At 39.8% G+C, this 15,689-nt stretch overlaps 1 protein-coding gene across 2 annotated transcripts in view; it reads right to left on the minus strand.

Moving 5' to 3' along the window:
- Positions 1 to 588: 588 nt before the first annotated feature.
- SRPX (sushi repeat containing protein X-linked) overlaps positions 589 to 15,689 on the minus strand; it is a 111,494-nt gene continuing 96,393 nt past the window's right edge. For both annotated transcript variants that reach the window (XM_047843436.1, XM_047843435.1), the window contains one exon: positions 589 to 1,135. In XM_047843436.1, the coding sequence (XP_047699392.1) occupies positions 952 to 1,135 (184 nt within the window). In that variant the 3' untranslated portion in view covers positions 589 to 951. The remainder of the gene's footprint in view (positions 1,136 to 15,689) is intronic.

Raw genomic sequence — 15,689 nt, forward strand, 5'->3', positions numbered from 1 at the left:
TTTTCCCCCCCAGAAAGTAGTGCTACAGCAAAAGTTTTTGGTTTCTCCTGGGGGAGCTGACTTGCTGCTGAGGTGGTGAGTGCATGTATTAAAAAAGCTGTCGGGAATAAAAGGTGGTGGCAGAGTTGGGGAGGTGGGGGAAGCATGTGTTTAGCTTTTGTGGCTTTGGGTGTGGCCACGGACTAGTAGGGCTATCTTCGAGTGGAGGGTCCCAGAACATGGACTTCCCTCAATAGGGTGATGACCCAATAGGGTGCGGATCCACTTGACCTTTGACTGATGCAATGGTCCACTGGGGAAAAACAAAAGGGCAGAATTGGTGCTTCCTCTGGTTTTAGCCTCCTGTTTATGTCATCACAGCTAGTGATTAAGGGCTTAACTCTTTAATTTTTGGCTTGTTGCTTCAATCAGCTATGCTATCACCTTAAAGCACAGTTCTCCCAGCTCAGCTGAGCACCTCCTGACAAAAGTAATGACAGTTTTCAGTTTTCCCTTCCTGAAGCACCACTAAGAAGCCCAGCCCTCAAACCCCTGACCACATTGAGCAAGTATGGCTTGTGCTTGAAATACAAAATGAGTTTTAACAAATTTGCTCCAAAATATTTTATTCATATAAGTTTTATATAAAAAAAAAACAAAATAGAAGTTATGTGTTACACTGAATAACACATTGAAAGCATGTGTATGGTTGTGGTTTCTAATTTCTCTATAAAATCAACCAGCCATGATGGAATAAAGAGAAAGAGTAAATATCATATTCATCATTTTTTGGTACACTTCCAAGTACAAAAAGCATCATGGTAATTTTTAAGTGCAAAGAAAGCTCATATTAAAATAGACTTTAAAAATTACAAATAAAAATCTGTACATCAAGGATACTTTTAAGGCCTTTCCGTGTGCATGGCACTCTGTTGGACGACAAGAGGAACTGCGAAGAGAAGAGCCATGGCATCAGGTGTTGCAGGTCTGGCCCATTTCAGCCTGCAGGACCATCTCCTCTTTTCTCAAGGGGAAAGTATCAATCAGGTTGAAGAGGGCCACAGGCATCACCAGGGAGACATAGCGCTCCTTGTCCATGCCATGCTTATCCACTAGCACCATACTGAAGGAATAGAGTGGGATTCGCAGCAACAACCTACGGCAAAGAGAAGATTGTCAAACCTGGTTCTCAAGGGTCCCGTTGGACCAGCCAGCGCCCTATAGTGACACGGTATGCAGCATAAAGGCTTAATACCACGAAGGACTTACCCATCTAAAGACTCTTGCTACTCAAAAGATGGTGCTTGGACTGACAGCCATCACATGGGACGTTGTTAGAAATGGAGAATTCCATGCTCCACCCCAACCCTACTGAATTAGAATCTGCATTATTAGCAAGATGCCTAGATGACTGGTATGCACACGTAAGGTTGGGTAGCACTACTTTAAATTTTTTAATGTTTACTTTTGAGAGAGAGAGTGTGTGAGGGAGAGGCAGAGAGAGAGGGAGACACAGAATCTGAAACAGGTTACAGGTTCTGAGCTGTCAGTATAGAGCCTGACGTGGGGCTCAAACCCATGACCTGCGAGATCATGACCTGAGCCAAAGTCGGACGCTTAACCGCCTGAGCCACCCAGGCACCTCAGATAGCATTGCTTTATGGTGGTCAGGAAGATACTAGGCCTGCATTGGTGCTCTATGCCAATAGCTGCTACAAGGTATGTCCAACAATGCTAACATTTCTTTTGCCTTAAATTGGAGTCAACTGAAATTTACAGACTAGGATTGCATAACCACATACATACTAGAACTAGGTCAATGGTTAATAGGAGTGATTTGACCTTTTAGGGAATATTTGGCTACGTATGAACACATTTTTTGTTGTCACAGTGGAGTGGTGCTTGTGGCTTCTAGTGAGTAGAGGCCAGGGATGCTGCTTAATATACAACCCACAGGAAAGTGTCTTCCGACAAAGAATTATCCAGTTCCAATGATCAATAGTACTGAGGTTGAGAAACCCTGGACTGGGTGAAGCTGACTAAAATAAGTTTCTAAACACTAGTTCTGGCCCATTCTGGCTTATTCAGTAGCCAGCTCAGGACTGCAGTTAGAGGAGATTAAATGTGGTCTATACCCCAGGTATATTAATTTGGTTAACTATACTTTCTTTGTACCTCAAAGTCTGATTTTTTTTTCTACTCTACCACACTAGAATTTATACTGGGTAAATTATTTTTATATCAACAGAAACATGTTTAGATGAAAGAAGTCAGAGAAAGCAAACAAGCTGGTAAACTGAGCCCACTGATAACATTGAGAAGAGACTGGGTAGGCTTATTTTTTAATTTAGTTATCTAGAGATTATGTGTAAGGTAGAATACACACTGCCATCTGTATGTAAAGTGAAATATTTTTCCTCACACAAAAGGATCAAGGGAAAAATAGTCACTACTCAAAATCCAAACTGATTACGCTTTCTTCTGCCTTTTAAGAGGGAGTTTCAGGGAAGATGAGGACAATTTATATTTTATCTCAGTGGGAAGCTAAACTGCTAATCCACTGCTAGTGACTAGAAATAAAAGACATTAAAATATCTCCATCAGGTCTCCTGAGGTAGTAAGATGACTGAGAAATGCATTAATGAGTGTTTGTAGACCATGAAGTGAATCAAAATGGAGAGAGAAACTGCTGTGCATCTTCAAAAGAGGAATATTTAGTGTTTTTCTGGGGGAGGGGAGAGGGATTACCTATGGCAGAGGGGTCCCAGAAAACAAGAGAAAAGAAAATAGGTTTGGAGGGAGAAAAAGGCCAAGCAATGTTGTAGCTGCAACCGGTGGGAAAGGGCAACCAATGAGAAATTGGAACATTTGATGTTATAGTGCTGAGGCTAGGATGGAAATCTCCCATGATGCCACCATCTGCGACCACACACATTCCTCACGTGAGCCTTGTGCCTTGATAGAGCATAAAGGAAAAGAAAAAACTACCATGGGAAGAAATGAGTGTTCAGATCAGCAGGCTATCAACAGTCACTAGAACATGTCCCACCATGGCCAAGAGACCACAGAAATCTTGGAGATGGATGTTGGGACACCCCACAGGTTGAGGGGTGGTGCCAGCAGTGTGTTGGAGTTACATGAATGCCTGTCATCAGATTGGAATGAGCTCTTCCTGAAGAATACTGTAGAAAACTCTTTAGACTCAAAAAATAATGTGGGATGTTCCAGTTCAAGATGGCAGTGGAAGAAGATTCTGAACCCACCTCTTCCCATGGACACAACAAATTTACAACTTCGTTTGGAACAATTTCCTCTGGGGGAAAAAACCCGAAACCAAGCAGTGCAACTCAGCATTTCAGGAAATGAGAACAAAGCGACATCCAAGTGGGTAAGTAAAAGCTGAGACACTCTCTCACCAAAAAATTCACACACCTAGCAGTGACCCCAAATCAGGAGGGAACTGAAAACCTGGAACTTCTCTTTGAGGATCAAAGTGTTCCCACCCCACTTGGGGAACCCTATCTTTTGAGACCTGCACCTGAGAGAGTCCCCTAAATGTCTAGTTTTGAAAACCAACAGGGCTGAAACCCCTGAGACCTGTAGGTCTGTGGTAAATTGAGAAATGGTTTTTTATAGGACTCATGTGCAAACTCACCCCACGGTGCAGCCCAAAAGCAGCCATCTGAAAAGCACCCAGACATCAGGTGGAAGAGGCTCCTTGAGAGAGACAGCACGCATGCACGCACACATGAGCAGGGGAGGGGCAGAGAGGGGAGAGAGAGAATCCCAAGCAGGCTCTGTGCTGCCAGCACACAGCCTGACACAGGGCTCAATCTCACAAACTGCAAGATCATGACCTGAACCGAGATCGGGAGTCGGACACTTAACCAACTTAGCCACCAGGTGCTCCTCCTTTGATAATTTTTAAGTGTGTCACTGAGGGGCAGGGGCCTGAGGGATACTCTCCAGGGACAGAGGCTGGTGGGTGCCATTTTCACACTATACCTCTGTGTTGCTAAAGCCAGTGGCAGTCATCTCTTTTTCATTTTTGGCCCGTGGGCTACTTCTTCACACTCTTGCCAGCGGGTGCCATCTTTGTGTTATCCTGCCTTCTATAACTGGTGGGCATGGTCACTCTCTCTCCACCTTTCTCTCTCCCTCTGTCCCTCTCCATCCATTTCTTTCTCCCTGGCTTGCACACTCAAGCTCTCTCGCTCCCAATCTGTTCCTGATGCTGTCCCTCCCTCCGGCTCTATCCACCTCTTGCTCCCCAGCTCTCACACACACCGTCTCTGTCATACTCATCCTCTCTCCATCTGTCCTTTGTGCACTCTCATTTTTCATTTCTCTCTCCCTTTCCCTCTCCTCTGTGTGTGTGTCCATCTCTTGCTTTGTCTCTCTGGGCGTGTCTGTTTCTCCTTTTCTCCAACCCCTCTCTCTCTCTTTGCCACCCTTTCTCTATGTGGGTGGGTCTTTCTACCTCTGTATCTCTCTCTCTCCCCCTTTGTGTGTCTCAGTCTTCCTCTGTCCCAGCTTCCCCTTCTCTTCCTTTCTCTCCCGTCTCTTCTTCCCTCTACCTCTCTCTACATCCCTCTTATTCCCATCTCTGTTCTTGTCTCTCTCTGTCCATCTTGGTCTGTGTCTCCCTCTACCCTCTCTCTGCCAATGTCTCTCTTTCTGCATCTCTCTCTGTATTTGTGTGTCACCTTGTGTGTCTTTCTCCTTTGCTCATTTCTCCTCTCTCTACTCCCACCTCCCTCTCTCCATTTCCTCTTTCCCGCTAACCATCTCCTCATTACTCTCTGTCTCTCCCTCTATGTGCGTGTCTCCTTTGCTCTGTCCCTCTCCATCTCCGTTTGTCTTTTTATCCCTTTTTCAGTGAGTACCATCTTTTACACTCCCCCTCTGCTTCACTCAAGCTGGAGGACACGATCTTCACACTTTCCGTCTGCCTCCCTACAGCTCACTAGTATGTTAAAGAAAGGAGCTTATACCTTATCTGGCTCCCTAATACTTGCTGATGCTGCTGCTGGGACACTTCTACATCATCTGGCTCTTCGGCCAGTGTTGCTTACACCTGTATAGGACAGCAACCACCATCAAGAGACAGCAAGAAGATCAGACCCAGGAGTTCAATCTTCCTGTGAAAGAGGCCTCTTAGCTTATCATCATAGCTACAGCATGAGGGAAAGGCTTCTAATTAAATACACATCTACGGACTGACTGTAAACCTTTCAGAGACCTTGGAGGGGAGACGCTATTTTTGTACTGTCCCTCTGCTGCTCTCCAGAGTGCTAGCATCTATTGCAGGGGAGCTCATATATGTCTGGTGCCCCTGTTTTTATATCTAGTACCATGGTTTTCACAGATGCCACCCAAAGGATACCACTTGATCACCTGGCTCAGTGGCCAAAAGGCCTTGCACTCCTGGGTGCCACAAGACTAACAATCAAGAAGGCAGTTCTTGGCAGTCTATCACCTCTGGGGCACTGTGCAGACAGATTACAACAGACCCCATCTTTCTGTGAAAAATCCCCACTTGCTTATCCTGGAGCTTCATCCTAAGGGGCAGGCTTTAGATTTAGAACACATCTAGGAACCTCCAAAGGGGCTCTCAGGAAACATACACCAAGGGATGCCATCTTTGTGCTCTTCCTTTGTCTCACTACAGCTCACCAGTATGTCCCAGAGAAGAGCTTATACAGTGCCTGAGGCCCCAATTTTTGTGGCTGATGCCCAGAGAACACCTCCCAATCACCTACTGGTGGCCAGTGGAGCTAACACTTTACAGTCCCACAGCACTATCTATCTATCCATCCATCTACCCATCTATCATTTGCATACTTAACAGCTGCTGATTGAAAGTCTGGCTTCCAGTGAGCCTGAATGTAAGTGCTGAGATTCTCATCTTTCATACACTGACACATATTGACACACTCTCAAATATTGGAAATGATTGAAAATAAAATGGCCTGCTTAGAGAATCAGAAAGGTTTGAGAGACAACCAAAAGCTAGGGCATGGGTGACCAATAAGGATCATCTCCTACATGAGACCACTCTTTCAACATTGAGAAAGGTGGATGTTTCATCTAATGCAACAGAGTATGTTCCGAACAAAATAGTAAGATCAAACCTCAGAAAATAATGAAATGGAGAAAAGTAATTTATCCGATAAAAAGTTCAACGTAATGATCATAAAAATGTTTACCAAACTTGGAAAAAGAATGGTTTAGTATCATGAGAATTTCAAAAAGGTTAAAAAAATATAAGAAAGTACCAAACAGAAGTCACAGAACTGAAGAATTCAATAACTGAATTGAAAGATACTTAAGAGGACTTCAACAACAAACTAGATGAAGCAGAAGATATAATAATCAGTGAACTCAAAGACAGGGAAGAAGAATTTACCCATTCAGAAAATCAAAAGGAAAAAAGAATTTTAAACAATGAAGATAGCTTAAAGGACATATGGAAAAATATCAAGCAGACTTTCATATATAACATGGTCCCATTATTCACATGCAAGGGGTCCCAGCAGGAGAAGAGAGAGGGAGAGACTGAAAACTTCTCCAACATGAGGAATAAATAGACATCCAGATCAAGGAGAATTCTAAATAAGAAACCAGAGACCTATACCAAAACACATTATAATGAAATGCCAAAGACAAGGAGACAACCCTAAAAGCAGCAAGAGAAAAACTTGTTACATACATGGAAACCCCCATAAGACTATCAGCATGTATTTGCAGAAGAAACTTTGCAAGCCAAAGGGAGTGGCATGATACATTCAAAGTGTTGAAAGAAAAAAGCTTCCAAACAAGAATACTCTGTTCAACAAAGTTATTCAGAAGTGAAGGAGATAGTTTTCCAGACAAGAGTTCATCACCACTAAAACAGCCTTACAAGAAATGGTAAAGGGACTTTATGCTGAAAAGAATGGGCATGAGTTACTAACAAGACCACATATGAAAGTATACATTTCATCGGTAGAGGGAAATATATAGCAAAGGTAGTGGATTCATCACATAAAGTTAGTATAAAGGTTAAAATACAAAAGTTGTAAAAATAACTACAATAGGTTAAGGGATACACAAGATAAAAAAGATAGAGTTGTGACATCAAAAACATAAAATGCATCCTTTGGGTAAATGCCTAGTAGTGCACGTGCTGGATCAGAGGGTAGTTTGAGTTTTAACTTTTGGAGGAACCTCCATCCTGTTTTCCACAGTGGTGGCACCAGTTTGCATCCCCATCAACAGGGCATGAGGGTTCCCCTCTCTCCACATCCTCACCAACTCATGTTGTTTCTTGTGTTGATTTCAGCCACTCTGACAGGGGTGAGGGTGATATCTCATTGTAGCTTTGATTTGTACTTCCCTGATGACCAGTTATGTTGAGCATCTTTTCATGTGTCTGTTGGCCATCTATATGTCTTTTTGGAAAAATGTTCGTGTCTTCTGACCATTTTAAAATTCGACTGTTTTTTGGGTGTTGGGTTGTATAAGTTCTTTATATATTTTGGATACTAACACTGTATCAGATATGTCATTTGCAAATATCTTCTCCCCTTCCATAGGTTGCCTTTCAGTTTTGTTGATTGTTTCCTTTGCTGTGCAGAAGCCTTTTATTTGGATGAAGTCCCAATAGTTTATTTTTCTTTTTGTTTCCCTTGCCTCAGGAGACCTATGTGGAAGGCAGTTGCTGTGGCTGATGGCAGAGGTTACTGCCCGTGTTCTCTAGTATGGTTATGGTTTCATGTCTCTCATTTAAGTCTTTAATTCATTTTGGGCTTATTTTTGTGTATGGTGTAAGAAAGTGGTCCAGTTTTATTCTTTTGCGTGTTGCTGTCCAGTTTTCCAAACACCATTTGTTGAAGAGATTTTTTTCCCACTGGATATTCCTTCCTGCTTTGTCCATGATTAATTGACCATAGAGTTGTGGGTTCCTTTCCGTTCCATTGTTCTATGTGTCTATATTTGTGCCAGTATGATACTGTTTTTATCACTACAGCTTTGTAATAGATCTTGAAGCCTGGAATTCTGATGTCTCCAGCTTTACTTTTCTTTTTCAAGGTTGCTTTGGCTATTTGTGGTCTTTTGCGGTTCCATACGGATTTTAGGATTGTTTGTTCGAGCTCTGAAAAATGCTGGTGGTATTTTGATAGGGATTGCATGAAACATGTAGATTGTTTGGGTAATATAGACATTTTAACAGTATTTGTTCTTCCAGTCCATGAGCATGGAATGTCTTTCCATTTCTTTGTGTCTTCTTCAATTTCTTTCGTCAGTGTTTTACAGTTTTCAGAGTACAGGCCTTACACCTCCTTTGTTAGCTTTATTCCTAGGTGTCTTATGGCTTTTGGTGCAATTGTAAATGAGTTTTATTAATTTCTCTTTCCGCTGCTTCATTATTGGTATACAGAAATACAATAGGCTTCTGTACACTGATTTGGTATCCTGTGCCTTTACTGAATTTATCAGTTCTAGCAGTTTTTTGATAAAGTCTTTTGAGCTTTCAATATATAGTATAATGTCATCTGCAAATAGTGGAAGTTTTACTTCTTCCTTATCTACTTGGAGGTCTTTTCTTTCTTTCTGTCGTATGATGGCTGTGGCTAGGATTTCCAGTACTATGGTGAACAAAAGTGGTGAGAGTGGACATCCTTGTCTCGTTCCTGCTCTTTAAGGAAAAGCTCTGTTTTTCCCTATTAAGGATGATGTTCACTGTGGGGTTTTCACAGATGGCCTTCATGATACTGAGGTATGTTCCTTCTAAACCTACCTTGTTGAGGGTTTTTATCATGAATGGACATCGTACTTTGTCAAATGGTTTTTCTACATCTATTGAAATGATCGTATGGTTCTTATCCTTTCTCTTATTGATATGATGTATCACATTGCGAATATTGAACATTCTTTGCAACCCAGGATTAATTCTCACTTGACTGTGGTAAATGATTTTTTAAAATGTATTGTTGGATTTGGTTTACTAGTATTCTGAGGATTTTTGTATCTATGTTCATCAGAGATATTGGCCTGTAGTCATCTTTTTTGTGGTGTGTTTATCTGGTTTAGGTATCAGGGTAATGCTGGCCTCATAGAACGAATGTGGAAGTTTTCCTTCCTTTTCTGTTTTTTTGGAATAGTTTGAGAACAATAGGTATTAACTCTTCTTTAAATATTTGTGGCTCACTGGGGCACCTAGGTGGCTCTGTCGGTTAAGCGTCTGACTTTGACTCAGGTCATGGTCCCACAGCTCATGGGTTAGGGCCCCGTGTCAGGCTCTGTGCTGACAGCTCAGAGCCTGGAGCCTGCTTCAGATTCTGTGTCTCCCTGTCTCTCTGCTCCTCCCCCATTCTCTCTCAAGAATAAACAGAAATGAATGAATGAATGTTTGTGGCTCAGTTGGTTAAGCATCCGACTCTTGGTTTGAGCTCAGGTCATGATCTCATGGTTTGGAAGTTTGAGCCCCACAGTTGGGCTCTGCACTGACACTGTGGGGCTGCTTGGGATTCTCTCTCTCACTCACTCACCCAAAATAAATAAAAATAAAAATAAATGGTTGGTAGAATTCATCTGTGAAGCTATGTGGCCCTGGACTTTTTATTTGTTGGGAGTTATTTGATTATGGACTCAACTTCCTTGCTGGTAATCAGTCTGTTCAAGTTTTCTATTTCTTCCTGTTCATCCAATTTGTTGGCATAGAGTTTTTCATAATATTCTAACTGTATTTCTATGGTGTTGGTTGTTATTTCTCTTTTACCATTTGTGATTTTCTTTGAGTCCTTTCCCTTTTTTCCTTAATAAGTCTGGCTAGAGGTTTATCAATTTAATTTTTTTCAAAAAACCAGCTCCAGGTTTCATTGATGTGTTTAGTTTTTATATCACCTATTTCTGGTCTAATCTTTATTATTTCCTTCCTTCTGCTGGTTTGGGGTTTTGTTTGTTCTTTTTCTAGCTCCATTAGGAGTAAGGTTATGTTGTTCAAGATTTTTTTGCTTATTGACGTAGGTCTATATTGCTATACATTTCCCTTTTAGAACTGCTTTTGCTGCATCCCAAAGGTTTTGAACCATTGTGTTTTCATTTGTTTCCATGTATATTTTGTTTCTTTAATTTCCTGGTTGATGCATTCATTGTTTAGTAGTATGTAAATTAAACCTCCATATATTTGTGGTCTTTCCAGAATTTTTTTTTTTTTGTGGCTGATTTCTAGTTTCCTAGCGTTGTGGTGGCAAAAGATGCATGGTAGGACTACAACCTTTTTGAATTCGTTGAAGCTTGTTTTGTGACCTACTATGTGATCTATTCTAGAGAATGTTTCATGTGATGAGTGCCCTATTTTCTTCATATAATACTTTATGTGTTAGTTTGTTCTCTAGAAAAAAAAAAATTCCATTTATCAACAACAAAATGCCCTGAGATGGAACGAATGAAAATATACTAAAACTTGTAAGAAAAAAAAATCTGAAACAACCTAACCTTACACCTCACCCAGAAAAAGAACAGGGGAAGCCCTAAATTATGTTCACAGTCAAAATAAATACAAAGGACTAAAAGGACAGGAAAGATGAAAGAAAAGCTTGCTTTTTGACCAAAACCAACAATCTTGATAAACCTTTAGCTAGACTCACCAAGGAAAAGGGGGCTCAAACAGAAATGCAAGAGGAGACAGAAAATCATAGACTAGTATGAACAATTATACACTAACAAATTAGATAATCTGGAAAAATATATAAAACCCTAGAAACACATAACCTTCCCAAACTAAATCATGAAGAAATAGCAAATGTGAACACATCAATTTCTCAGTAAGGAGATACTCATAATCAAAAAACCTCCCACCAAACGTAAGACCATGTCCATATAGCTTCACTGGAGCATTATACCAAACATTCCAAATTTAATAACAGTTCTTCTCAAACTGTTTGTAAAAATACATGAGGAGGGAACTCTCCCAAGCTAATTTTATGAGGCCAGAATTTCCTTGATACCAAAACCAGATGAAGACACTACAAGACAGGCCCAATATCCCTAGTAAATAGAGATGAAAAAATCCTCAACAAAACATCAGAGGGCTGAATTCATTAATACATCAAATGGATCATTCACCTATCCAGTAATGTTTATTTGCAGGGATGTAAGGATGGTTCAACCTATGTTAATCAACGTGATTCACCACATTTGCAAAATGTGTGGTAAAAATGATATGCTCATCAAAAGATGCAGAAAAACCATTTGCAAAATTCAATGTCATTTATGATGAAAACTGTCAACAAAGTATGTATAGAGGAAGCATACCTCAATATAATACAGGCCATGTATGACAAGCCCACATGTAGCATCATACATGATGTTGAAAAGCTGAAGGTTTTTCTAATAAGATCAGGAACAAGACAAGGATGCCCACTCTTACCACTATTTTCAACACAGTATTAGAAATCCTACCCACAGAAATTAGGAAAGAAAAATAAAAGGCATCCATTAAAACTGTCACTACTTGCAGAGAACATATTATATATAGAAATACAAAATCCTAAAGATTCCACCAAAAAAACTGTTAGAATAAGTGAATTAAGTAATGCTACAGGACACAAAATCAAGATACAAACACTAATGATGAAATATCAGAAAATTAAGAAAACACTTTCACAATTGCATGAAAATGAATAAAATTCCTAGGAATAAATTTGAGGTGAAAAACCAGAACACTGAAATCTATATGACATTGATGAAATTGAAGACACACAAAAATGGAAAGATAGTCCATGCTCATGAATTGGGATATTGTTAAAATGCCCAAGCTACCCAAAGCAATCTACAGATTCAATGCAATATGTATCAAAATCCCAACTATATAATTATAGAATAAAAAAACCTTAAATTTGTATAGAAGCACAGAAGATGCTAAATGGCCAAAATAATTTTGAGAAATAACAAACCAGGAGGTATCATGCTCCTTGATTTCAAACTATGTTGCAAAGCTACGGTAATCGAAACAGTATTATACTGGCATAAAATGAGACACATAGATCAACAGAACAGAATAGGGTGCCCAGAAATCCATACATATATGGTCAATTAATTTATGACAAAAGAACCAAGAGTTTACAATGGGGACGGGACAATTTCGTCAATCACTGTACACAAAAATAAACTAAAAAATGGATGAAAGACTTGAATATAACACGTGAAACTATAAAACTCCTGGAAGAATAGATAGTAAGTTTATTATCACTGTGATGATTTTTTTTGGATTTGACACCGAAATTAAAGGTAACAACAAAAATAAACCAGTGGGAGTACATCAAATAAAAAAGTTTCTGTATAGCCAAGTAAATTATCAACAAAATGAAAAACAACCTACTAAATTGGAGAAAATATTTGCAACTACTCACATGTGATAAGAGGTTAATATCCAAAATATATAAAGAACTGCTACAACTCAATACCAAAACAACAAACACAAAATTTAAAAATGGACAGAAGAACTGCATAGACATTTTTCCACAGAAGACATAAGGATGGCCATCAGACACACAAAAAGATGCTCAACATCACTAATCAGCAGGGAAATGGAAATCAAAACTACAGTGAAATATCACCTCATGCCTGTTAGAATGGCCATTATCAGAAATACAAAAAGTAAGTATTGGTGAAGATATGGAGAAAAGGGAACACTGGTCACTGTTGGTGACATTGTAAATTGGTGCAGCCACTTTGGAAGACAGTATGGATGTCCCTCAAAAAATTAAGAGCTATATGATTAATCAATTCCGCTTTTGGGTATTTATCTGAAGAAAATTTTAAAAAAAAGCTAACTTGAAAACCTATATGCACCCTCATCTTTAGCATTATTTACAACAGCCAAGAGATGGAAACAATCTAAGAGTCCATCGATGGATGAATGGATAAAGAAAATATGGCACACACACATACACACGAATATTATTCAGCCATAAAAAGAATGAAATGTTGCCATTTGTGAAAATATGGATGAACCTTATGGACATTATCCTAAGTGAAATAAATCAGAGGACAAATACCATATTGTATCACTTACTTGCAGAATCTAAAACAACAGATAACAACAAAAAAACCCCAAACTCATAGATACAAAAACTTATTCTTGGTTGTTAGAGGGCAGGGGGTTAGGAGTGGGTAGAATGTGTGAAGGGGGTCAAAGGATAGAAACCTAGATATAAAATAAATCATGGGTCTTAATGAGGGTTTGTGGAAGGGAGCGGGGGCCAAGGGCTACATGGGTGACAGGCATTAAGGAGGGCACTTGTTGGGATGAGCACTGGGTGTTGTATATGTGATGAATCACTGGGTTCTACTGAAATCAATGCTACACTATATGTTAACTAATTTGAATCTAAAAACCTTGGAAGGAAAAAAGAAACTCTGACTTAAGGTTTAATAAATTATTTAAAGTCTCTGAATTCATAAAAGATAAAAAAGTCATAGGGATTAATTAATGTACAGCATGGTGGTTATAGTTAATAATACTGTATTACATATTTGAAGGTAGTTAAGAGTAAGTCCTAAAATTTCTCTTCATAAGAAAAAAATGTAACTATGTATGGTGACTGATGTTAAATAGACTTAGTTTAGCATGATCATTTTGCAATATATACAAATATTGAATCATTAGGTTGTATACTTTAATAGTGTTAATTCTAGCTGAAAAATAACATGGAAATAAAAATCATGGAATTCTTGGTCCCTGTCACCCTTGCAATTGCTGGAAAGTTACTCTAGGGAACATGAATTTGCTCGTACCTTCATCTCTAAAAAAACACGAGCGCAAGGAAGCCGGAAGGTGGTATCTTTACAACACCAGGCACTGCTGATGCCCTTTATTGTTTTATCATGGCCTCAGTGCTATTTGAAAATAGTATTCTAACCATACAGGAGAATTTTTAGATTCTCCAGTCATTCTGCCTCTCCTTTTCTTTCACGCTTCCCATTCTTTGCCTAAATTGGCTCTTTTCATCTGCACTAGACTCTGGGGTCGAATTCAAAGGGAAGAAGATAAAACATCCATCTGTGAACTCCCTTATTCCTCACCGATAGGTCTGATAAAGGGGACATGTAGCCTGACACCATATCCCTTAGACAATGCATGTGATGGATCATCTCTGTGTGACATTGACCCGGACTATCTTCTGGCTACACAATAATGACTGACCCTCCTTTTACAGGCTGCTTTGCAAAATTTCCATTTCAAAGCTGTGTGAAGCCTTTGGTAAAATGCTAGGCCAGTCTTTCTCACAGTGTGATCCTCAGACCAGCAGCTTCAACAACAGGGGAACAGGAGCAGGAACTTGCTAGAAATGTAAATTCTCAGGCCCCATCCTATACTGAATCACACGCTCTGGGGGTGGGGCCCCGCGTTCTATGTTATAACAGTGCTCCGGGGGGATCCTAGGGCAGGTTAAAGTTTGAGAACCACTGTGTAATTCATGTATGTAACTTCTTTGTTGCTCAAATCATCCTCAGCCTGAAGGGGTCTCGAGTAGCCCCAACATATACAACCTGAATGACAAGAGTTTTTTTCTTGAATCAGAGTTTTCTTTTCTTCAAATTGCAATAGTTTAAAATCACATCACATTAATATTTTATCAAGATTCCCTCTCTATAGATCTGCAATCCAAAGAGAAACATGTTGCAAATTCTGTGACAAGTTTTTTTAAAAAATCTTTAACACAGGGTACAGACAGGTAGTTCCAAATTACCAACAGCTTCAAACACCTACTTTGGGAATTTTTCAGATGTCGACATAATCTCGAGTTGTGCTGTTTTCAACTTGAAATATAACTGTAAATACACTCTTAGAGGCCACTCTCGCTCCTGGAAATAGTAAACCTGTTTCAGTTTAGAGTCATTGCCTCCACTTACCTCCAACATGGTGCCGGGCACTGTTGTGGAGATCTGGTACTGACCTCAAAGTGTTACACTCTAGAGAGGTGTTACTGAATGTAGCCAGACATATATATATATATATATATATATATATACACACACACACACACACACACACACACACACACACACACATATACATACAATGTGTGTGTGTATATATATATATATATATATATATATACACACACACACACACACATTTATGCTTGTGAGTATACCCAGCCTTCTCCCTCTTTCAGCCAACTAAAAATAATTCAGTTATCCTCATTTCTTTTTGCATCCCTCACCCTCTGAGTTTTTTACCTTGGTATGGTATGGATGGGGCACTCTTTTTGGGTGAAGAAGTATAAATCAGAGATGGGGTGGGGGTCAAAAGGCAGATGGAAAATACGCAAATTAAACAATCTATTGTGTCAATCTATAATATCACTGGCTAAGGGCATAGTTCTAGCATATAATTTCTCAAGGAATTTCTGTGAACCTCTTTGAACATCTGTGATGGGGCTCATCGAGTCCTCTTTCATTTTCTTCTTCCTGGGAACACAGAAAGACTGCGTTTCCCAGCCTGCTTTGAAGTTGGGTTGCAATCACGTGACGAGTTTTGGCCAATGGACTTGGCGAGAGCAATTTCAGGCTTCCAACATGAAGCGTGAAAGAGTGGTGAGGTTCGTTTTTACTCTCCTCCCCCTTTGTGGAAACCCGGAAGTCATGTGTTCCAAAAGATGCTACAAGATGGTGGAGCCACCATCAGCCTGGGACCCTGAATGTAAAGAGTAGCG

This window comes from Prionailurus viverrinus, chromosome X (assembly GCF_022837055.1).
Source record: "Prionailurus viverrinus isolate Anna chromosome X, UM_Priviv_1.0, whole genome shotgun sequence".
Taxonomy (NCBI): domain Eukaryota; kingdom Metazoa; phylum Chordata; class Mammalia; order Carnivora; family Felidae; genus Prionailurus; species Prionailurus viverrinus.